Source organism: Aulonocara sp. 'chitande type north' Nkhata Bay, linkage group LG3 (genome assembly GCF_057382095.1).
Source record: "Aulonocara sp. 'chitande type north' Nkhata Bay isolate Kocher_YH1m ecotype deep benthic linkage group LG3, A_spYH_male_GT1.1, whole genome shotgun sequence".
Lineage (NCBI taxonomy): Eukaryota > Metazoa > Chordata > Actinopteri > Cichliformes > Cichlidae > Aulonocara > Aulonocara sp. 'chitande type north' Nkhata Bay.
The window spans coordinates 23,249,715-23,275,029 of NC_141346.1; the positions used below are offsets into that span (position 1 = coordinate 23,249,715).

Here is a 25,315-nt window from a genome sequence, read left to right on the forward strand (position 1 = left end):
AGCAGGTATGTTGTATTTTAAATTCGTTTTTATAGTTTTAAATTAGTTTCTAACTAATCTTCTTTTAATGTCTAAGAGCATACTGCCACATACAAAATATGTGTAATACATCTTCTAGTACGGAATAGCAGGTCTACACTTAGAGCTAAGGTACACATTTAACCATGACGTTATCTATGTTTGTATCTATGTCGAAAAGCTTAAAGTTGGCTGACTAGCAAATTGTTTTCTAATCAATATTTTTCAAATAAATAAGTGTTTAATGTCTGACTTTATATATTTCATTTAAAGATATTAAAACTATGACCTGATATTGGAGAATATCAAAGAAAACATTTTTTGTTTTTGTTTTTCTTTAGTAAATCATTTTATAATTCTGACAATTTTCAAACAATTTAAAAATGATCTTAAACTATCAGTTAATGCATGTGTAACTGCCACAGAGACCTCAAGGACATTTGAATTGAATGTGAAAGTATGAAACAGACCATGTTTTATTGTTTTATTACTAACAGTTTCTTTGTGTTATTATTTGTTCTTTCCATTTTCAGAGCTGCATAATTCATTCATCACACTGCATTCTGGTTGTCCCTCTTCTTCTACATTTTTGTAGGTGCCCTCTAACATAACATGATAGTTATTGTTTGTGAGTGTGGGTGTTTATAAAATTAATGGCTCAAATTTTCTAATTTACTGATATGGCAAATAATTATCTTTTATTACTTTTTTCTGTTTTCTGTGCCTAGACAAAAGGTTTAATGTTTCCTCTCAATGTTTTTTTTATTCTTTAAAGGTGCAATTCTAGAAGCTATAATGTGTCTAGATTATAACTGAATCTGGAATTATAATAAGTGGCAAAAGTCCTGACTTTCTTCACTCAAGTAGAAGTATGTAGGTCACCTGCAGAGAATGATAATGTAAAAGAAATAATTATTTTCTATTGCCTACATTGTAGAGGGCAGCTTTGCCTCCGAGACTCAGCAGAAAAATGAGTACAGTCAGGGGTTAAAGTGAGATCCAGCAGATGGGGGAACCCTAAAGTTTGTGTACTGTCTCAGCACAGGGGAAAAAAACAGAAACTAACATTAATTTCTGATGTGGGCTGGACTGCTGCTCTTTGTGGATTTACACAACTGAATTCAACAAGATCTCAGCGGATGTTTCAGAGCTGATTTCCATCTTTTACACTGACAGTACACTGTTTGTGCTGTCAGTCATGAAAAAAGAAAAAGCAAATCCTTCCATTGACATTTAGATTTCTTGGAAGTTCTCATTCATAAATAAATTGATAAACTGATCTTTTCATCTCAGGTCAGTCTTGGTTAATTGGTCCAAATCAGCCAATTATTGCAACAGCTGGAGAAGACATCACTTTGCCATGTCACCTGATACCAGGAGAAAATGTTGCTGCAATGACTTTGGAGTGGGCAAGACCTGACCTGGACCCCAGATTTGTGCTTGTGTGCCGTGCAGGTCAGGAACTCATAAATAGAAAAAACCCTTCCTACAAAGGTCCATCATCATTGTTCACTGATGAGCTGAAACATGGAAACATTTCACTGAAACTATCCAAAGTAAAACCTGCAGACGAGGGCAGATACAGATGTTACATCCCAGAGAAGGATGAAGAAGTTTTTATCGATCTTGTGGTCGGTAAGTGGATGAATTATATATGTTATGTGTGCACAGAGCAGTTTGGACTAGTGTTTGCAATAATGCCTTGATTCAGCCAGTGAGTTACACCAGCTTGGAAACTGCAGTCTGTATCAGATTCAAATATTACCATTGCATTTTTAGTGATTTGCATTACTGATCAGCATTTTAAATTGTACATTTCATCCAGCGTCAGGTGCTGTCTCCTCACCTGTCATCAGCTTAGCAAACCTTGATAAAGCCATCAGTGGAGTGGTGTTACAGTGTGAGTCTGCAGGCTGGTATCCAGAGCCTGAGCTGCTGTGGTTGGACGGTGAGGGAAACCTCCTCTCTGCTGGACCTGCAGAGACCCTCAGAGGTCCTGATGACCTCTATAATGTCAGCAGCAGAGTGACTGTGGAGAAGAGACACAGCAACAACATCACCTGCAGAGTCCAACAGAGGAACACCAACCAGAGCAGAGAGACACACATACATGTTCCAGGTAAATCTAGTTTATAAAATGTATGATATGCTCGATTTTGGTTTGAATGAACAAGAATCTTTTAAAATAACATGTAATTCTGTTTTTATTGTTTCAGATGAATACTTCCAGCTCAACTCCAGTTCTGCTGCTCCCATTATCATTGGTGTTGTTGTTAGTTTGGCTCTAAGCATCATCTTGATTTTAATTGGAGTTTTTTTCATCTGGAGACGAAACAAAACAAGTAAGACACAAATTAATTTACCATGTTGTCAAAATTATTATCTAAAGTTTTGCCTACAGGGGTTAAAGCAACACACATGCAAAGTTATAAACCTCTTTGTGTTGCATTAAAAAGAAAACATACAGCATATTTACTTAATTCATATTAAAATGAGATGATAAATGATGTGTTACCATTCTAAAGCCCAGGACGACATCATGTTGACTTTCTTGTCTAAACGTTTAACAGATGTCAGGAAACCTCACTGCTTCCAAAAAAAACAAGAAACAACAAAAACTGAACCGGACCAAGAGCAGGAGACGCTCATGACACAGGACATCGAGCCAGTGAGTGATATGACAGAAACAGACAAGACAACAAAACCTGTAGGAAAAACAGTATGAGAGATTTCATGACTGTGGGGAAAAAATGTTTATAAATAAAATATACAACTTTTTAAAGATAAGAAAGAGACAATTTTACTGACAATAAAATGAAAATAAAAGAGTTAAAAATCATCAGAGGAATAATGTGACGGGAAATATATAGTTTCCATCTTCTGCTGTATGAATAGATGATATTTTTCTACTATCCTAATATTCAAATATTTTTTTCTGTCATGTTTTCATTTTACAGAACATTATGTAACAACCTAAATTATTCTGTTCATATCTTCTCTCAGTCTGGAGGCTCATCAGCTCTCAAAAAACATCAGCAACTGATGGAGAAAAACATGAAAGAGGAGGAATCCAGTAAAACAGAGGTTAGCAGAAGTTTATTAAACACATTTATGCTTCTTGTTTGTGTGAAATATTTTTATACTTTTTATAATCCTGAGGGAGCAGTTTACAGGTCATTGATGAGGTTAAGATTATGAAATAGAAAGAATAAAACAGTTTAGATTATTTGGAACATTTGCATTTTAACCTGTAATCTGAAAACTGGACTGAAACTTTGATAAAGTTCCAAAAACACAGACACCAGATTATCAATTATTTTATTTTTATGTTTATATAAACTGTACATGAACACATGCGTGTTTCTTTTACCATAAAGATATTTATAGAAACACAAATCTTCAGCTTGCTCTCATATTCAGTGACGTTATTGGAGTTCAGGGTCAGTCAGAGGTCAGATTTCCTGTTTGAGCTCTTTAAGGAAGAGACTTTCTGGACTCTTATTTCCTCGTCTCACAGTTCACACAGAAGAAAAAAAATATATATACTTTTTAAACAAAAGTGCAAATTCCTGAAAGGAAACAAAAATACTTTGATGATTTTGTACGAAGTGTTTTGGTCAGACTAGTTACCTCTGACTTCAGTCTCTGCTGTCTGTGATCAGGAGGAAAACCAGGAAGCTGACAAGATGTTGAAAGATGATAAAAAACAGGAATTCCAGCAGGAGGCAAAACAACCAGATATCACAGAAGTGGAGAGGCCCCAGAAAACCCCAGAGCATGAGACCCCCAAAAGGACAAACGCACGCACATTTGTGGCCACGACTCAGACAAGAGCAAAAGAGAGCGCTGGATGGAGACACCCAGCAGGCACAGAGCAGAAGCCCCAGGAGTCTGCGGTTACGAGCTCACAGGCTCAGCCAGCAGCCGACTGCACCACAGCAGACCGACCTCTGAGCCCAGAGACCCAGGATCCAAGGGCCTCCCACACCCCAACAGGGGCCCTTCAGGGCCAGGGGGGCCAAACCCGACCAAGCAGCTGCCAGGTACTTTTGAGATCGACTCAAATTTTGATAAAGTTTACAAAAACATTGACACCAGATTTTAAATGATATAATTTGTATATTCTATATACACTGTGTGTAAAAACAGATTTCTCTTACAAACACAGACAAAGACTCACATCCACACAATAAGAGACAGCGGAGACAGACATTCAAGGTTTGCTGCAAAAACCTCTGAAATCATTCAGCAATCACAGAACAGAAGTTAAAGCCAAACAACCGAACATTACAGAGACTTTCAGGACTCTTATTTCCTCGTCTCACAGTTCACACAGAAAAAATTACAGATACAAAGTAAATAATAAAATAAATGAACAAGCACAAAGTTTTGAAAGGAAACAAAGTGCGATCATTTTGAACAAACTGTTTTGGTCAGACTAGTCTCCTCTGACGTCAGTTTCTACTGTCTGTGATCAGGAGAAAAAAAAGGATGCTGACACAAAGTTGAAGAAGGATGAAAAACAGAATTTCCATCAGGAGATAAAACAACTAAACGTCAAAGAACATATGAAAGAGGTAAATACAGACAGACAAACACATCACTGACTTACAGTCATTCATGGGACTAGAGCTAAAATCTGGATCATGAACATCTCACTGAGAAAGAATCAAAATGTTTACTTACTTCTGTGATTCATATTAAGACCAACAATATATTTGTGTGTCTTAGCATTAACTCACTTCACTGAATTCTTTGTTATAAACATAGTTTCTTAGCTATTTATTTAATGTTTATTAAATATTTTAGCAACTTTTAGCAAACACATTTTCTAACAAGCTCCAACTATTTTACATCATCATCTGTCACACACTAATCTGGATTTTTTTGTCTCTCTCTCTCAGCAACAGTCAAACAAACCTAACACACCACAGAGAGGTGACATTATTTTAGACGAGGTCGACAGACATGGTCACTATATCTGTCTGAAAAACTCTTCCAGTGAGGTACTGCTGCTTGCATGCTGGTGAACAATGAGTACTACCTAAACACAAACAACATGTTTTGTGTTTGTGTTCAGAAATATTTGTGAAACAAGGTCGTTTTCACTTGTAGATACAACACAAAGATGGAAATGACACATTTTTATTTATAAACACAACATTTATGAAGTCAACTTCATCATCCCCCCCCCCCCACCTCCCCTTTTTCATTCTCTTTTATAGGATATATTGATGGCAGGTTGGAAGTTAAAACTACAGCGCGGCGACCGAACCTCCACATACACATTTAAAGAAAACTTTACACTGAAAGCTAAAGAGGAACTCACTGTGAGTCTCTGTGTTACTAGATTCTTCTTTTAGTCTCTCTTATTATTACTTTTCACTTGGACATCTGTGACCTTTTTATTGGCTACATTTACAGGTACGGGGAGCTGGTGTCAGGAACCCATATACTGACAATGCTGATGTGATGTGGGTGGGCATGATCATATGGGATTCTCCAGACAAGCTAAAGATCGACCTCATCAGCAGCACTGGAGAGCGCCACAGGCTAAAGTGATGCTAAAAAAACGATTACATCATGTAAACTCATCAGGACAGTTTTGATGAATAAAAGAAAAAAAAGAGCAATATTACATTTTATATATTTCATATAATTTGAAGTCAGTGTAACAGTGTTTTTTATTAAATTAACAATATGTAAATAAACAAGGTGATCTTCAATATCAGAATCAATAGATCTTCATTATTCTTTGAGGTGCAACACAAAAACAGTTTTACTGCAAGGATGTGGATGAAGACGAAGCTTCGCTGTGTCTTTGTAAGCTGAAGATACACGAGTCAAAGCATCACAAAGATAAACTCACAAGATCTTGAGAGAAAAAAATCATGAATATGTCATTGACCAGTAAATATGTTGTTTTGTGTTTTACAACCTTTAGCACAGACACATGTTTTGGTATTGTATATCAGGAGGTGTTTTTGTAAGTCAGTGCTAAAAGTGAACCATGTTATTGATGTTTTAAATAATCTAACATAGTTTAATTAACTAACATAGTTAATGTCATCAAGACAAAAGCTCTGAATCAAAAGAAGAACAAACAGGTTGTTGTACTTTTACTTCATGAATGGCCGAGCACTTCAAGTCCTGATATGTGTTATATTCTTATTCTTTTCTTGAACAAAAATATGTTCCACCAATAAGAAGACAGTCTCATGTTTTTTCTCTTTGGATCAGATGAATCCGGATTCTCTCTGAGTGATGATTTTTCAAACAGGTGGAAACAGGTGAGTACAGGGCTGAACATAATCTGACTAATGACACAAGAGACAAGCTGTTGGGTCTAAACTCAGACCCCGCTGTATCCAAGACTTATTCCCATGAAAGAAAAGCAAGGCAACAGTGTTCGATCGATTTCTTGCGCAAGGGAGGCCTCTCGTCTGTGACCAGCACGTTGAAATGACCACACTGGTGGCCTCCTCTCGCCGCCTTTTATTGACAAACTTCAAACAAGTTTACAAAACACCTCCCCTTGCAACCCCCCTTTGGTTACAAAGACAAGGCACTGTATGTAAATGTATACACTGAGTGTGTGTGTGTGTGTGAGAATGTGTGTGTGTTATGTGAGAGTGTGTGTGTGTGTGTGTTGGTCAAAGGGTCATAAAACCTAAAAGCAGGAACAACATCCTTGGTCATAAAGAGGGTAGTCTTCCCCCACACCCAATGTATGGTTTACCAAAGATAACACAGTGAAACCATACAAAGGGTAGGAAGCTCTACCAAACATCAAACAGATCTTCAAGTTAGGATGTATCTACAATAAAACCTCCCCCAGCACAGAGTGGCTGGAGAGGTGGTCAGGATCAAAGGAATGGCTTTGATCCTACTGCTTAAACTAAGACTATACAAATTTAAGAAACACAATGGCGACATTCAACAATTAGACTTAACACAAGCTGACACAGGAAAAGCAAGAAGTGAGAACATGGAAGTGGCAAAATAAACTGAACATGAACACAACTGAAAACACTGGGTCACCGACCCAGGAACCCTGACAGTTTGTATCTATGTCCAAAAGCTTAAAGTTGGCTGACTAGCTAATTGTTTTCTAACCAATATTTTTCAAATAAATAAGTGTTTAATGACTGACTTTATATATATTTCATTTAAAGATATTACAACTATGACCTGATATTGGAGAATATCAAAGAAAATGTTTTTTGTTTTTTTATTTCTTTAGTAAATCATTTTATAATTCTTCTGTATGAATAGATGGTATCTTTCTACTATCCTAATATTCAAATAAATGCTCGGTCATTTACATCATGTTATGTCACAAGCAAAATTTTTCTGTTCATATGTTCTCTAAGATTGGAAATCATCACACACACACACACACACACACACGCACACACACACACACACACACATTATGTTGTCTCTCTCAGCCAGTGATGAGCAAAGTTGAACCACAGCCTGAGAAATCTCAGACAAGTTTCCAGGAAAAGCATAAGAGTGGTTCAGTCAATCACAGCTCAAAGAGAGGTGACATCATTTTGGACAATGTCAAGAGATGTGGCAACTATATCTGTCTGAGAAACACTTCCTGTGAGGTAATGCTGCTTGCATGCTGATGAACAATGAGTACTACCTAAACACAAACAATCATGTTTTGTGTATTCTGAAATATTTCTGAGATAAGGTCCTTTTCACTTGTAGATACAACTGGAAGATGTAAATGACACACATTCACTTATAAACACTTTGGATTTCACACAATGAACTTTATTATTGCTTATTTCCCTTTTTCCCCTTTTTCATTCTCTTGATCTCTCTTTTACAGGATAAATTGATGACAGATTGGAAGTTAAAATTACAGATCACATCACATACACATTTAAAGAAAAATTTAAACTGAAAGCTGAGAAAACACTCACCTTAAGTCTCTGTGTTCCTAGATTCTTGTTTCAGTCTCTCTTATTATTACTTTTACGTGGACATCTCTGACATTTTTATTGGCTACATTTACAGTTACACTGAGCAGGTGTCAGGAACCCAAATGTTGATGTTACGTGGTTGGCATGATCGAAGGGCCTCTGGAGAGCGTGTGAAGATCAATCTCATCAGCAACACAGGAAAAGCGCACAGGCTAAAGTGATGATTAGTAAAAACAAGACTATATCATGTGAATTCATCAGAATTACTTTTTTATGAGTAATACAAATTTCATATAATGTTGAGTAAATTTACCATTTTTATTTAACTAAAACCTTTTTTAAAAAAAAGTAAAAATCTTCAAAAAGGATTTGAATTTTCTTTTAGGTACATCAGTATTCAAAAGTATTGAATGTTTTATTTATTAGCTACTGGTGGCACTCCTGTTGATGGTGCTGCAGAAGCCCTGACTGACGACATGTTGCTGCATTGATTTCTAGTTTCTTTTTTTCTCTTTTTCTTTCAGCTTCACCTTTTTTGTTTTAGCTTTTCTTTGTCCATCTGTGTAAACCACTTCATCCACACTACACCCAAATTTTTTCTATTTCAATACCGAGAATGTGTAATCCTGTTTCAGCAGTACAAGGAAGCAACTAATTGACTGCCCAGTGTTCACACAGGAGATGACATCAGAGTTTCGTATGATGACTCTCAATCCTTTAAAAAAGCATATCTCTCCTCTGGTATCTCCTTTACTCTCTTTTCATTTGCAGCTTGAGGAATTTTTTTCTTTTTGAACTATTTCTCTTTATGTGAAAGATCAGTAGTGAATGATAGACAGGAAAGAGCAGAAGTCTTGCAGCAAAGCCCCACAGTCCCCACTCAAACCCAGCCTGCTGCATCTCAGCCACAAGCCATATGAATGTCTTTTCAATTGGTCAGCTGAACTAGCCACCAGTAAAGAATTCAAATCATGGGTCAGAATCAAAGAAGGGAGCACACTGAGAGGGAGGAAAAGACTCTGGACAGTCAGTTGGAATCAAACACGATTCATTTTTATGGTATTATGATAAATGACCAACCGTCAGATTGCTAACAGGTTATGTGATTTCTTTTCCATCTTCTTGGAACTTCTCTTAAAATATTTGCATTAGTCTATTAATTATTTCTGTCATTAAACAAGAAAAAAAGAAACTGTTCAATTCGCATCAAAGTAATTCCAGAATAACTTTGATGTTTCCAGTTTTGACAACATGCTTTTTTATAAACAGTAAATAAAAGGTCTTCTAAAATGTCAACCACTGATAATTACTGCCTTAATTTTTTTTCTATTGTGAGTTAAACAGTTTGTAAGGCAACACTTCTCCAGGTATTTTATAAAAGTGTGTGATTACTCTCTTGTCTTAAATTGAGCTTTCTCCAAATGTCTTTCTACCTGCAGCTAGACCACAAATAATATTCATATGAAACAGCTTTGGGAGGTGAGAAAAAAAGGAATCAGCTGAGAGTGAAGAGGACAACCTGAGAGATCTAAAAATCCCAAAATACAGAAGGCTCCTGTCACTGTTAGATTTGTTGATTGTCATTTATGCTTAGAAATATCTACTCATGTATGCTTCGAGTTTTATAATCAATGTCATGTTGGTAGAGGTCTGATCCTTAGTAGTCTGTGGAGACTAACCCTAAGTTGTGTGTGCCACACAACTTAAGGTCAGGAGAGAGGTTATATCTGCTCTTACTTCACCTTCACAGACATAATGCCTTTTTTAGATGAACTGCTGGACTTCCAAACCAGCAGGTTTAGGGAAGTGAAGGAACGGCGTTTGTCCAGTTCTCTCCAGTGCACGAGAAACATAAAGAACTTTGCCTACTCGTGTCTTGCTTTGCTGTGTAACTAAATTGTCTTCAACGTTCCAGCGAATAGGGTTGAGCTACAAACCTATCAGTCACCATTGTAAACTTTCTGAATTTTAAAGACATACATGGTAATTTTACTTCTACATCCTGAATGGTCGGGAGTTGCGCAACCAAACTCAGCACACAAGTGCATCTTAGACCCCTGAAACCTTTAATGTTACAATGTGAAATTCTGACTACACCCACGCATAAGCTACATAAGATAGAAGTGCTACATAAGCACTTGTTTTACCTTAATTATTATTTTCAAACTTCTTGAATCTTACCTAGCAACCACCTACCTACAGGCTAAAATGACCTAGTTTAACATTCATGCACCTGTAACACTTAATCGCATGGCCAAGAGTAAAAACAGGCCAAGTAGTGTTGGAGCACAATCATGTCCAAGTAATAACTGTATTTTAGAAACCTCCCCCACTTCCTATGCTTATGTCTATAGTGAAAGGTTCTTCTGCTGACTGGGCAGTTGTGTATATTCAATGTAGTACAATTAAATGGGGCAACAAATTATCCAAGATCTTTGCACAAATTAATGAAATTGTGATAGAAATTTTACCACACGCGTAATAAAAATAAAAAATAAAGAGTAAAGCCACAGTCTGCAGGATATTTGACAAATAACAAACAAGTATAGAATTTTATGCAGGAACAAGTTATCCACCTACCGTTGTTACAGAATACAATAAAACTATTCTATGCAAAAACTATATCAGTTTTATTCTATACAATATTAGTCCAGAATAAGATTTCTGTAGAGAAAGTCAAGTTGTTTTTTTGCATGACTTTTATATTAGTTACAGTGTTGATAGAATTGATATGAAACAGAAAAGACCTTAATAATGAGGAAAGCATGTGGCTACCAACAATGTGATGCTCATGCCCTACTGGAGTAAGCAATGCATCTTATATGACATCACACACTGTGGACACACTGACCACAAGCAACATGTTCTCTACATTTTATTTGTTTTCTTCTATTTTATTACTTATACAAGGCACTGAGGTACTTTTAATTAACTAAAACTACACATATGAGAGAGTGCAGGAATTTATATATTTATAAGATACATAAAAAACTGTAATGGTGCTGGATCGTTGACCCAGCGTTTTGGGTTTCATATGATTATTTTCCTCTGTACCAGTTTATTCTGATTTTGGTACCCTGTGTCCTCCCCTTATGCCCTGTTTATGTCCCTGAGTTTGCGTTTTGGATTTCCTCTTTTATTCTGAAGGTCTGTGTCTGTGGTCATTGTGTTCAGCTTGTATCCTCCAGTCATTATGTATATTAGAATCAGCTGTGTCTCCCACCTGTATGTCATTTCCTGGTCTCCTTGTATGTGTGTGTATATATAGTGGGTGTCGGTCTGCGTTTGTTGTCGGCTCGTCTGTGTTCCATGGTGTTTCGTTTACTTGCTCTGCGGCTCTCTGCCCCGCACCATGTTTCGTATGTCCTCAGGTTTGTTATTTAGTTTTCCCAGTTTAGGTTTCTTTAGTCATTTCTCATTTGCCTGTTTTGCCACTCTGCCACTTGTAAATAAATGTCACTCGTATCATCAGTCACTGCCTGCATTTTGGGTCCTTTTTCCTCCCACACCACAAACTAAGAAAAGTACAAATTAAGTTGGTTAAAAACAGCAAAAGAAAGACTGACATTGTGTTTGAGAGAAGTGCAAATTGTATTAATAAGTAATATGCACACTAAACATGAAATAACCTTATAAGCATTTTGTTTATATTTTACCAGTTTATATACAATTCTACCCTACACTAAACATATAAGATTTAATATATTATATGAACCTACCTGTCCACTGGTATAAGCATGTGGAGGTAGGGACCTCACAGCACAGGCATACTACCAACCTATCACAGAACTGTGTTGTACATGTGTATATGATGTATTTTTAATCTATTGTGTTTATAAATGTAAAGAAGACAAAGGGAAACCAAACATTAGCTCACGTTTAAACAAGGAAGGATTATTCATTAAATTATTTATGCGCATATTTAAGGAGAATTTGGATATCTAGAGGACTTTCAGTGAACTGCTGCTATTTTTTTTTTTTATTGTAATACCTGTACTGAGTTTCTGAAATCTTACCTGTGGTATATTATTATTAAAACTAAACATTTTAAAATTGACTCAAAATTAACTGAATTTATACAGAAACAATAAAATATCCAATTATGACATATTCAAATAGTTTATCAGATGTGGATGTGCTGCTTGCGGTGATAGCGTGCCTCTCCTAGATTTGTGTGTTGCACAGAAAAGGCATGGCTGGCAAACCCTTTGTGCAAGTAGTGAAGCCTTTAGTGAAACAGTCCTGCTAAATTGGGTCAACCCCTCACCCAGCTCAGACTTGGTCAAAACAGAGGTCAATTTAGCAAAAAATAAATAAATGTTTCAGCAAACACGACAGCCTTTTCCTTTACAGTTTATCAGCATCAGTGTGGAAAACTGTTGCATAGCTGTGAGGGAAGCTGGTATATTAATGTCAATAAGAAGCTCTTGCCACCCAGCTCCTGCATTCCCCATTTAGCATAGCCACACAATTGTTCTCTACCACTTCATCAGCAATAGGCAGCAGAGTCCATCATGGCTTTTTCAGCTGCAGCAGCAGCTCGGACACAGAGAGGACTCTGAGCTGAAAATCTGTTCGTGAGTAAAGTGGACTAAAATATTTTGGTTTTTTGTCTTTTTTTTTTTGCAAACTACCAGTTTGCTTGTAAATAAAATTGTGAATGTTACACTGTATATATTGAGCTCAGCAGTAGTAATAGTAGGAGTGTGACAGTAGAAACAGTTACAGTTTTTGGTATGTTACAAATTGCTTCAACAAACTTGGGGTGAACTGTCCTCAGCTGTGATCGCATGACCTTAATATGTAATATATTACATTATCATCATTTATTATTAGTGAATCATATATCATCTATATACTTTGGATGTCAAATGATTCCAGGTGAAATCATCTGGAATGGACACCACTGAAAATAGAAGTAAAATACAAGTGCTGTATAATCTCACATTGTGGTTCCTGCAAACTGTTAAAAGTCAAATAACATTTTGCCCAGCAGTGCTCCTCATGATAGTTTACACAAGGTCATTGCTTCACTTGAGGTTTGCAGATGAATTCTTTTATGACACCAATCTGTTACCTGGCAACACTGTCAAAGTTCACTTCTTCACTTAAATATGACTCTGTTTTCAATGAGAAAACAACACGATTCTATGTGAATTCAGTGCTATTTGAATGTTTTCATTAGGAAAATTGTGACACATTAATTACAATAAAAACTAAATTCAGTGCATGAAACTCTGCTGATAAACAGAGCAATTGAATATTGTGAGCCTGTTAATTATTTACAGATAGTGTGATCATTTTAAAGGATGGGCCACATGCAACAGTCGTCACCCTGTGACATTAATATTGGTTTCATAATATTTCATGCATTTTTTTTAAATCGGGTCTGCATTCAGAGCTCTCATCATTATTTTCTTATTCTTTTCTTCTTGTACTTTGTGCAAAACCCTCTTATTTTTAACAACAACTCAAGAGGTTAGTCAGTGCGGCTAAAACCTGGCCAGGAATCGCAGTTTGTCCTCTTTAAGAACACTGCCAGGCTCCGTAGATACCTATCAATGATTTACACAGTGTCATGAGATAATGGACGGCGGCATTCGGGTATGTATTTGTTTTTTTTAGTGTTATCTAAAATTTATTTTAGAACTTAACTTCACAGAAAACATCATTTTGAGACTGTTCTGTGGTGTCTTAACTTAAAAGCATACTGGTGATTATCAGCTGTTATTTATGTATAATTGACAGCAACACAGTAAGGAAAACTGGAACAGAGGTGAAAGCTTAAAGCCATGACACATTAGTAGTTATAGCAGTGACATCACCCTGACAGTAAAATGACCAATTGAAAACCTTTGTTCACCTTCAAGTTGCTTAGGTTAGGAAAGTTTTGAACTTTGTCTGCAGACAAGTGCTTTGTTTTCCTAGTTAATTTTGTGTCAGTCAAGCTGAAACCTCTCTTGTCTCATTCTCTCTTTGTTTTTTTAATTGTCTTTTTACTTTCAGTCGTCTTCCGTTCTTTTCCAAATGGATCGTCTTCGCATTACATCTCAGTCCCAAATTCTCACTGTACTGGTTTTTCATTTTTTCTTAATACACATCTGTAGAGGTAAATAAATTGTTAATTATATACTGTCTTATTGAAGCATGAAGTGCTGAAAAGAAAAGAATATATACAGTGAGGCAAAACAGTATTTAGTCAGCCACCGATTGTGCAAGTTCCCCCACCTAAAATGATGACAGGTCAGTAATTTGCACCAGAGGTACACTTCAACTGTGAGAGACAGAATGTGAAAAGAAAATCCATGAATTCACATGGTAGGATTTGTAAAGAATTTATTCGTAAATCAGGAATTTTGATTTCACACAATTAGTGAAACAGTAGTAGTAGGTGCCTTTGTGCCTTTTCAGGTGGACAGTCTCATGGCTTCCATCAATGCACTGAACGGTGAGAAACAACAACTGCAAAAGCTGCTGGAGACCAGAGAAAAAGAGGTTTATCTTAAATTTATTCAAATATAAAATACAGAGGAGAAAATCTTCATATAGTTTAGATGAAATGGTGATTTTAAAAGTGAAACAGTCAGGTGCCTTTGTAATCTTATCATATCCAAACCCTGTTTTAATTTCAGTTAGTGGAGAAAAAATAGAAATAGTTTTATTTTGTTTAGATTATTTTGTTACATTGTAAGTACTTGGAAGGTGTATATCTTATGTCTGTTTGAAGTTGCCCTCTGACTTCTATATGACCTCTGTTCCTTATGTGCACCATAATCATCACCCCTGTGGTGCTTTACTATTTCAATATTTCAAGATTCAGACACCTGCAGGTTTTTCAAAGTCCTGCATGTGTCTGTGTGCCTGTGTCTACGTGAAACTGGGCAAATGCCGTAGACAGACAGTTTCTGTGCCAGTGTCAAGGCCCCGTTGAGCACTGTCACATGTGCCATAAAAATACAGATATGTAATGTATATTTATAAAATTTCAAGATTCTCTAGTTTTCATTAATTTGACCCATACTTGTAAATCTAATATCCATCTAAGGAGATACAGGTCAACTTGTTGCATCTGTAAAACAAGTATATTTTCATTTTTGTGTATTTTGGGTCACTATTTGAAAGTTATGAAATTTCATTATAAAAAGAATGACAATGAAGGTATTGTTACTGCTGTCACATTTGACAAAAGATCTATGTAAAGTAAAAGGTTTAATTGTGCTTTTTGTGTTTTTGTTTTGTTTTCCTTTTTTTTTTTTTTAGTTTAAGACTTATTGTCGAGACAAATCTGTGACATAGAAAAGTATGGGTCTATTATTAAGCTTACAGTAAAGGATGATACCAAATTTCTAAAGAGCCTTTAAGTCGCTGCCTGTTCAAACATCACATTTTCTCTTTGTTTGTCAGGCAGAGAACCAAAAACAAGCTGATAAGAAGTTGAGTGAAGAACTGAGGGAGACACAAAAACAACTGGACAACAAGACAGAAGAAAACAAACAGATTAAAAGACATGTACACACACATCCATCAATATGTATCATTGTGTCACATATCACACAATATCAATGTGGTGGTGAATCACTGAGCTTCATTATGTGGATTCACAAATACACTCAACAAAAATATAAACGCAACACCTTTGTTACTGCTCCCATTCCCCATGGGATGGACGTAGAGACCTAAAATTCATTCCAGATACACAATATAACCATCCCTCCCAAACAGTGGTCACAAATCAGTCCAAATGTGTGGTAGTGGGCACCAGGGGCGGAGCGTGGGGGTGGCTTACTGGGCTTAAGCCCGGGTTGTTTTGTCAGAAGCCCGGGGTCTTTTGGAGTGTAATGTTTTCATAGTTAGATGCCTGGCTGACAACTGTATAAAACAAAAAGTGCAAGCAATATTCGAAACACACAGTGCACACTGTGGGAATTTACGACTGTGCGTGAATCCCCCCTGATATTGGTATGATCCGAGCTCAGACACTAAGCGACAGAGCGAGGGGGCGGGGCAGCTGCTGCCTGTGAGTGCAGTGTTGGAGAAACGGAGCCAGCCATACTAAGGAGAGCTTATTGACCAGGTACCAAAGCAAATCATTCGTACTGTACAAATAATGTAAATATGACGGTGCATCACGAAAGATTGATGTCAAACTGATCACTTGACCAATATTACGTTACTTGCTGTTCAAGTGAATCAACAAATGGCGAAATGAAAAGCCGAACAAATGCTATTTTTTTTTAAGAGAGTCTTAGCTTACGTGTGTTTATTTCATATTTTCAGTTCTTACCCTCCCCGACTAAATCTGTTTCAGTTATGTACTGAAATATAAGAATGGACATTAGAGCGTTCTTTCAAAGAAAAAACTCAGGTAAATGTTATTTTATATATTATGCTTTGTATGTTGTTCAGTATATTTCTATGCAAAACAAGGCTATGTCCACACGTACCCGGGTATTTTTGAAAACGCAGATTTTTCTATGCGTTTGCACCTTTCGTCCACACGTAAACGGCGTTTTTGGTCACTGAAAACGGAGATTTTTAAAAACTCCGGGCAGGGTGGATATTTTCTAAAACTCCGTTTTTGCATTTACGTGTGGACGAGAAAAACGCAGAAAACGCAGGGTCAAAGATGTGTGCCTTTTTTGACGTTACAGTGTGTGCCACGTTATTGTTTCGATGAAATGAATTTCTACAATACTGTTACTGTTACTTGTACTCTCTGCAGTGTTTAAATGCTTACATATACACACACAGTTACTGTCCCTCCACACATACGACTCGGTTCTGCTTCTATGCCCCAGCTTTGTTTACTTTTTCCCGCCGAGGCTTCTAGACTTCTGATTGGCCAACATTTCTACACGGTTAGGAATATAGCGCCACCTGCTGCTTTGGCATGATCCTAGCAGCGTTTTCCTTCATTTCTGCCTTTACGTGTAGACGGGATTATTTTTTAAAACGAAAACGGAAAATCTCCGTTTTCAAAAATACCCGTGTACGTGTGGACGTAGCCCAAGAGGGATTTCAGTACACAGCAGGATATTCACATTTGTAACCAGATATTTACATACACTTTAGGGAGAAAACATAAAACATTTTTACTGTACAACATCAATTTAGAGTAAACTTTTGTTTTAGATAAATATTGAAATATATTTTGAATTAGTTAAATGTCAGAATAAAGAGAGACAGAGCTGTCTGTTTTTTATCACTTTGATCAAATTTAGGAGTACATATACACTAAGTTTATTGTTAATTAATAAGAAAACTCCAGATGATTCCATTCTAAGCTGAAGAAGCTTCTGATAGGTTAGTAGAGTCCATGTGAGTAAACAGGTGGCACAGCTGTGGATGCATATAAGGCAAAACACAGAGCCTGTTTCTGTGACATGGGAAAATCAAGAGATGTCAACCAAAACACCAGGAAAAGAACTGTGGAGCTCCATAAGTGTGGCTCAATTTTGAATACAATTTGGTGCCATTTGCAATTAAGAAATACAGACGATTTCTCTCTTTACTCTTAAAGTTAACAAATATGTTTTTTATATTTATCAATCTAAAAAAATAAACATTTAGTCTGATTTGATGTTACAATTAAAAAAGTGTTTGTGTTTTTATCTGAAGAGTTTGTAAATATCTGTATATTTGATGATTGTCAGCACAAAGAGAGAGAGAGAAACAGAGAGGGAGATGGAGAATGAGGACAGAACAGAGATGAACAAGAGCAGGTGAGACACACATGTTAGTCAAATGGTCGTTTGCCAAAAGTATCACCGTATCATAGGTACTCATGTATCTCGTACCTAGTATTTCTTTTTAGGTTTGTTATTTTTCAAATTCTATATTTATTAAGTTATGCAGGCTTCTTCGCACAACAAGGCTAAATAATTATATAAATTATATATTATATAATAATTACCGTAATTGTCGGGCTATAAGCCGCTACTTTTTCCACAAGCTTTGAACCCTGCGGCTTTTAGTCAGGTGCGGCTTTTCTATGGATTGTCCCTGATTTTCAGGTGCGCTTTGTAGTCCGGGAAATACGGTATATAAACTTTTCTCAATCTAAATATTGTACTTTGGTAGAATTAAAAAATAAGTGTAGTGCAGGTCTATGATGATTTTTAGTGCTACTATCATCTAGTTCTGATTGTGGTTCTGTTTTGGTTAAGTCGCAAGTAGTCCTGATTTTGAACTGTTGTAGTCCTGTTTTAATTCTGGATCAGTTCTGGGTCTGGTTGAATTGGGGTTTAGTCCTCGTGTCTTGATACAGCCCTGATTTTGTTCTGCCTCGCTGCTTAATTAAAAAACTAGTTTAAGGTGTCCTGCACATGTGATATATATTTTTCCCTATATGAAGTCATTTTTTTTTAACAAAACTCAAAACAGAGCCAATTAATCTTTCAGTCATTTCTACCCCCCCCCCACAAAAAAAAAAAAAAAAATCCCACATGCATACTACCCTTTTGGGCTAAGCCCCGGGTGTTTCAAATGTCTGGCTCCGCCTCTGGTGGGCACATCTGCTATATTGAGATAATCCATCCCACCTCACAGGTGTGCCACATCAGGATGCTGATCTGACATCATGAGTAGTGCACAGGTGTACCTCAGACTGCCCACAACAAAAGGCCACCCTGGAATGTGCAGTTTTGTCTCACAGCAAAATGCCACAGATGCCACAAGCAATGAGGGAGCGTGCAATTGGCATGCTGACAGCAGGAATGTCAACCAGATCTGTCGCCCGTGCATTGAATGTTAATTTCTCTGAACTTGTTCAGTAGTTTACTGAACTACTGAACGCGCATATTTTAAAGTAAAGGCTTTGAAACTAAGTTAGTACAAACATCGCAAATGTCACATAACTTTGCCGACATGTGGCCAACAGTAATGTTTTAATGTTCTTCGTTATTAAACATTTGCACATAAACAGTGACATAAGTGACATAATATTCAGTACTTACTTTTAAAAGTTTACTCTTTGGGCGCCCCTCTTCCGCCGTTTTTTTTTCGGCATAATTATCCACACCCACTGCCGTGCTATGAAGTCTGGGATATGTTGGGCCACAAAGTCTACACCGCCACATCCTTAAAATTCAAGAAATGAAGGACGCATTTGAGGGCTGCATTTCGAGCAGCCTTTGAACTGGGACAGCCTTCGTCTCGTCGCTGTGACGTAATCGGCCTTAAAATGCCTTTAAAGCTGCAGATCCTGATTTGGGATACTGCCATTGTGTCTTCCTGTCCATCTCGAGTACCACATTGACAGCCATAAGGTGTGCCTTGCTTCTTCCACAGTTCCACCATTTTTGCCTCACACTATTAATTTTGACAGCATATTTTGATTTAATTTTAGTCATAATCTTTTGACTAAAACATCTTTTAATTTTATTCTACTTTTATTTCACTAATAATATAGAATTATAATAGAATAAATCTAAATTTGATCCTCATGACTAAACTCTAAAGTGTAAAAGTTTGTTGTGTTTTTACCAGTGGGCGTTGCTCCACACAATTTAAAAAGTGTCTTTTTCCCCTTAACATCAAATGTGAAATGTTGGATTGTAGTGTTATTTTATGCCATGTTATACCCCGAATTAAAGATTGTGAATTATTATGTAGTTTTAGTTTGCATTATTCTCCTGAATTAGAAGAAGCTGATAACTATTGCATTAGTTAAACTGATTTGCATTACATTAAACTGCTGACTTGTTGTGAATGAAGGATATTGTTTTATGATGCATTATACTGCTGAGTTATAAGAAATACTGTTCGCAGAGAGTTATTGTCTTATTTGTCTGATTAGAAGAGAACAGAATATGCTGGAGTTTTCTGCCCCATCGCAGCAGGAGCAGATAAACAGGGAGCCAAGGTCGTAGCTTAGGCGCTGTGTGAGAGAAAGCATGTGGATGTTTAGGCTTTTTATGATAAGGTGGAGGCACCAGGGGCTATAAAAGTTTGAGCAATGCTCCACCATTTTGAGATCAGAGGCTGTCTGCATCAGTGTCCATCTCCCACGCGTGTGTTCATTAAAATCATCGTTTGACTCAACCCGACCGGACCAGTGTTGTTATTGTGGTTTTTTCTCTTGTTTCCATCCCCAATTTTGAACTCGTAACAGAAATGTATCCATATGTTTGCTCTTCTCTTCCTCCCAAGCGTTGACATTTTGTTGGGTTTTTTATGAGAAACAGGCAGCATAGGGGTTACGTAGCAAAAAAAAAAAAAAAAAAAGGTCTTGACAAAAACTATGAAATGATTGGTCAACTAAACTAACAGTCACTGCTGTGACCATAAGTTCAAGTCGATCCACAGATCATTTCCTGTGTGTTATCCCCCCCTTCACGCTCTCCCCCACCCTACTGCCTGTCTGCACTGCTGTTACGTTCCCCCCGAAGGGGTCTAGGCATGTGAGAGAGGGGACCAGTAACAAATGAGTCCAGAATCAGAATGAAAAAGGAAAACAGACAGAGTTGTTCTGTGTTAATGGAACTTTATTACGAAATGGTACAGGTGGGTTACAAACGACATTAACATCAACTTAAAGGGCCGGCAACGCCGTCTTACCAATAAGGCCAAAGAAACAAAGAAAACGCTCGCAGCCAAGAAAGGCAGGAGGACTACCAAATAAACACAATAAAAAAGGAGGCACTTCCCACACTTCCTACCCTACTCCCCACCACGGGGAGACACTCTCAGGGCCCACAAGCCCGTCTGCTAGTGATGTGACGTTCTGTATCGAGGCTTCGAAGCGTGTGTCGAGTAATGGAGGGGGCGTTTCCGCGAAGCGCGTATCGAGGCTTGCTTCATTTATGGGAGGAGCTGAAAATGATGACGTCCGAAGCCTCACTGCCCGGAAGCGGTTCGAACTTTGCCGCAAATAATCATTTTCCATACTGCCAGCATAAATATACACAGTATACTGCCATCACTACAATATAGATGTTTTACACACTCCTTTTGTTGTTGACATTTACAGGCTGTGTGCAAAATGCCACACTCTTCAAATGCCACACTCTTCAAATGCAACACTCTTCAAATGCATGCCAACTAATATTTTTACGTCCAGTAGGTGTCCTGCTAGAGCAAATGAAGCTTCAAGAAGCTTCGCATTGGGGTGAACCAATTGGATGAAAAGCTTCAGTGCTTCATGAGGCTTCATCTGCCCATCACTACCGTCTGCTCACTGGTCCGAAAAAGGCTGTCTGGCCAACATCTAGCACAGAAACGCGTAGAGCCACCGAGGAAAAAGCCACCCTGCTCACAGCTCATCCCCAGTTTAAATAGCCTCAGAGGATGATTGCTGACTGGAGTCAGGTGGCAAACGAGGCTAATCAGCAGCAGCTGTGTCCTGGGGAGAGAGGAGAGTGAGAGAGACAGAGAGGAGTAGGAGTGGCAAGAGGGGTGGAGGCGGGGAGAGTGGGCAAACACCCCACCCACACACTCCCACAAGCCTCAAAGAACGTAACAACTGCCCTTTCCAATAAAAGCAAGACCTTGCTTTCTGAAAAAAATATTCTAACATCAGGCCATGCAGTAGAAAGACACAGTGAAGGCACTCAGCACCTCCACCCTTTTGTGACTCGTTTGTGTACGTAATTGGTACATTGTGATAAGGTGTTATCGTACACTCAGAAAAATAAAGGTGCCAACTGGAACCAAAAGTGGTTCTTTAGACTGATGCCATAGAAGAACCTTTTTTGGTGCCACAAAGAACCTTTCAAACAATGGTTCTTTGAAGAACCATTTCTTTCAGTGGTTCATTAAAGAACCATTAAAGGTGCCCCAAAGAACCATCAAGAACTGGTTCTTTGGGGCACCTTTAATGGTTTTTCAAAGAACCTTTTTAAAAATGGTTCTTTAAAGAACCATTTTTAAAAAGGTCCTTCAAATGGTTCTTTTTTGAGTGGTTCTTTAAAAAACCATTTTAAATCTTTCAAAATAAAATGCATCATAAATTGAATTTGAGCAGGGTAAAATAAATACGAGCACAGCAAAGACATATATTAATGGTTTATTGTCATTTTAGTTGCCAAAAGACAAAAAGGCATTTTAACCCTCAGCACAACATCACTACTAATACACGTCACATATTAGTGTTTTAAACAGTAATAATTAAATATATTTGCTATACTATAAATAAATATATATAAATACTATAGCTACAGATAACACAACAAATAATAAATGTATTGTTTAATTAATAAAACATCAGAAAGTGATAAAACACATTAGAAATAGCAATAGCTTCATAACAGACCAATAAATCAACACATTTTCATCAGCAGATGTTTGCATGTTCAATAAAAATATTTCAACAACAAGTTTATGATTAAAATGATCAATGAACTTCAGCCTTACGCTATGTAATGTACGTTTCATGTTGTACTCATAGTCCTTTGTTAGTCCAGTTTAGGATAATGTCTCTGACGTATGTATCATATCAAATATATGTCATATCTAAACAAGCCCACACCTGCAGTTGTTTCAGTTTTTCACTGGTGCTTCCTGTCAGCTGGTCAACCTCAGTCAGGTGGACATCCATATCAGCCAACCAAACGACAAGTTCCTCCCTTTGTGCTTCAAATCCCTCCCACTCTGAGACAAGGAGCTGAAAGAGAGAGAAAAGAGTCAATTATAAAGAAGAGAGAAAAGTGAAACCCTCCTCAGAAGGTCTGACTCGCATACCTGCAGTTGACCTGTGATGGACTCCAGTTTGGCGTTCACGTCATCCCTCGTCGATGCCAGCAGCCGAGTCTGCAGGGTGCCCTGGAAGAGCTGAGTTAATTCTCGACTCCTCCTGGTCAGGCTCTCCAGCTGGATGATCCGAGGTCTCCCCTCTCACCGCTGCCTCTGAACACAGAAACACAAATTGCATCTGAAGCAGGAGGTGCAGATTTTTTTTGCTATTCTTTTCTAAATCCAGGCTAGATCACGTGGAGGTATTTGGAAAACTTTTTTGGCAAGCGGACAACTGTCGTCTTGCAGAAAGTCAAATCAAACATATGCGATACACAATCAATTCACAAGAACACATTATAAAAAAATAAGTCCAGTTCTTGCCTGATTTCAAGTGAATTCTGCATCAAATCAGGGTGACAGAAGTAAAACGAGAGCACAAAGCCTCACTTTGTACAAGCCTGCTATTACAGTTCTCCTCTATGCAGACGACTTTCCTGTTTCCAAGGCACAACTTGGATCTGCTGTACGAATCTTATGGATACACACTAAATGAAACAATAGTGTGCATGACTCCAGATTCTGATCCCTCATCCTAATATGGTCCCAACATAGCAACAGCAATAAAGCAAATGTTGAGGCTTCAAAATACAAAGTCCATAAACTAATGGCTGACGTGGGTTTTATCATAAGGGTGATAAATATACAGATTTCAGTCTGTCTTAGAGATTTGATGTTCATTTACCTGCAGATGCACTATACGTGCCTGTTCCATGGTTTTTCACAACATTTTGCACATCACTATTTAATACAGGAAGTAGGTGAACTAAAACAAGTCATCGTTCTTTGTGAGAGGACCATATTAATGAAACAAACCTCAATGACATCATAGGGATCCCTAAAGATGCTCCTGCTGCTTCTCTTCCTCCTCATCCTAAGCTTCCTTCTCCTTGTCCTCGCCTTCCATCCAATTGTAATTCAACCTAATTGTGTTTCCCCCCCTCCTCTTCCTCATTTTGTTGGAGCTGTGAACACAATTAATGTGAATCTGGATTAATTTGTGCAAACAAGAAAAATCTACAGCTTTTTGGTCAGAGGTGCTCTTGTGATTTAAGCCGGGTAGAGTAGATTTATGTGTTGATATTTACACCCTGGCTGGATTACAAACTTTAACCATGTGCTGAACTTTGGCCCGGCGTTGATACCTCTTGTTAGTATAACGACCTCTTCTTAGCTTGTATGTATGATGTATGATGGTGGGTAAATGAAATATACAAAAAAATTAACTATATTACAAAAGAACATCTATCTTGGAAACATCAAATGACCGGAGCATAACTTGTCAACTAGTCCGAAACTAAGTTATGCAGGAACAGTCAAAGACACACCTTCTCATGTCACATTTCTATTCATTTCTATATAATTCGATTAGACAATAAAGAGTTATCTAATCTAATTATTCATTCAAAACACTTATGCATAGCTGTATTTTATACAGCTCATACAGAATTCAAAGTACAGGTTCATGTGAGTATTTAATGTACGGCTCAGAGCTACAGAATTTCAGAGTTTCTAGAGCAGACACAGAGCTCACATCACAACAGGCTTCATGCGCCATTTTAGTGACTTTAACAATATATTAAATTTTAATTTCGGTCTAGCTGACATTAGGTTATGTACGCAGCACGCAATTGACCCACATATTTTAGAAGCCAAAGGTTCAAATTAGCTGGGAGCAGCTTCACTTAATTATAACAGTGGTTTTGTTGGGAAAACAGTTGGATACTAAATTGCGCTGACGTCAACGGCTAACGTATCTAGCTAATCGCTACTGTTAGCACAACATTAACAGCAAGCTACAATGACGAGTAACAAAAACAAAACAGTAATAAGGTTTTTAATGAAAATGTTTTACCTTTTCTAATAGTCCCAGAATCCACAGCTTCAAAGTCCAGCAGGTACTGAAGACTATTATCCGTTTTGCTGTCACCGTCCGTGAGTTTTTTTTCCCAAAAGGTCAAGGCCCGCCGCTCGCGCACTCTGTCTGCGCATGTGCATCCCAACGACTGACCCCCTCCGTCCGTGTTCTGACGTCACTGTCTCTCTCCCTGTCATTTATTTGGCTCGAAACACATGTTAACAAATTGCTCAGTGATGAACAACTACTCAGATCATTTACCTAAGCAGTGCGCTTTGTCAAAACGAAGTGTGTGTTCATTACACTGACATTCTGTTCTGCAATTGTTATTTACTTGTATTTTATAATTTGACTTTACATACTGATGGGTGGTTTGTAAAGTTTACAATAACTAGTATTATCATTATGCTATATTTTCAAAAATATACAATAATCTCAAATGCCTTGGAGTAGAAAATAGTAATGCTTTATTAAAATTTAAAACTAAAGTACAGTGTTTGAATGCACGTATTGTGTCTACTGTTTGTTAACTCACCATATTCATAATGTGTTTGTGGGGTTAGGGGTGTGTGTGTGTGTGTGTGTGTGTGTGTGGGGGGGGGGGGGGGTAGGGTCTTTAGGCTTTGGCCCCCACCCCTGCCACCAGTATATTTTTAAGCAAATATTTCTAACTTTTATTTGAATATTCAGTTTCCTACCATCTTCTCTTAAAGGGTAATTGTCAGGTACAGTGGGGCAAAAAAGTATTTAGTCAGCCACCGATTGTGCA

At 37.5% G+C, this 25,315-nt stretch overlaps 1 protein-coding gene across 1 annotated transcript; it reads left to right on the forward strand.

The window, feature by feature from the left end:
- The first annotated feature begins 554 nt into the window (after positions 1 to 554).
- Positions 555 to 16,401, forward strand: LOC147334630 (uncharacterized). Its single transcript, XM_086285974.1, has 13 exons — positions 555 to 609; positions 1,312 to 1,653; positions 1,844 to 2,137; positions 2,235 to 2,360; positions 2,589 to 2,686; positions 3,022 to 3,203; positions 3,439 to 3,469; positions 3,681 to 4,061; positions 4,497 to 4,595; positions 4,923 to 5,024; positions 5,443 to 5,576; positions 14,333 to 14,453; positions 15,363 to 16,401. Exons 2-13 carry the CDS (start codon positions 1,413 to 1,415, stop codon positions 15,636 to 15,638), a joined length of 2,085 nt encoding a protein of 694 aa, XP_086142100.1. The 5' UTR covers positions 555 to 609; positions 1,312 to 1,412; the 3' UTR covers positions 15,639 to 16,401.
- The last annotated feature ends 8,914 nt before the right edge of the window (positions 16,402 to 25,315 follow it).

Coding starts and splice junctions, on each gene's coding strand:
- LOC147334630 (XM_086285974.1), top strand. CDS start 1,413: ATGACTTTGGAGTGGGCAAGACCTGACCTGGACCCCAGATTTGTGCTT. Junction 3,470..3,680: donor GAGTTCAGGGTCAGTCAGAG/GTCAGATTTCCT, acceptor GTCTGTGATCAG/GAGGAAAACCAGGAAGCTGA. Junction 5,025..5,442: donor TGAAAAACTCTTCCAGTGAG/GTACTGCTGCTT, acceptor CTACATTTACAG/GTACGGGGAGCTGGTGTCAG.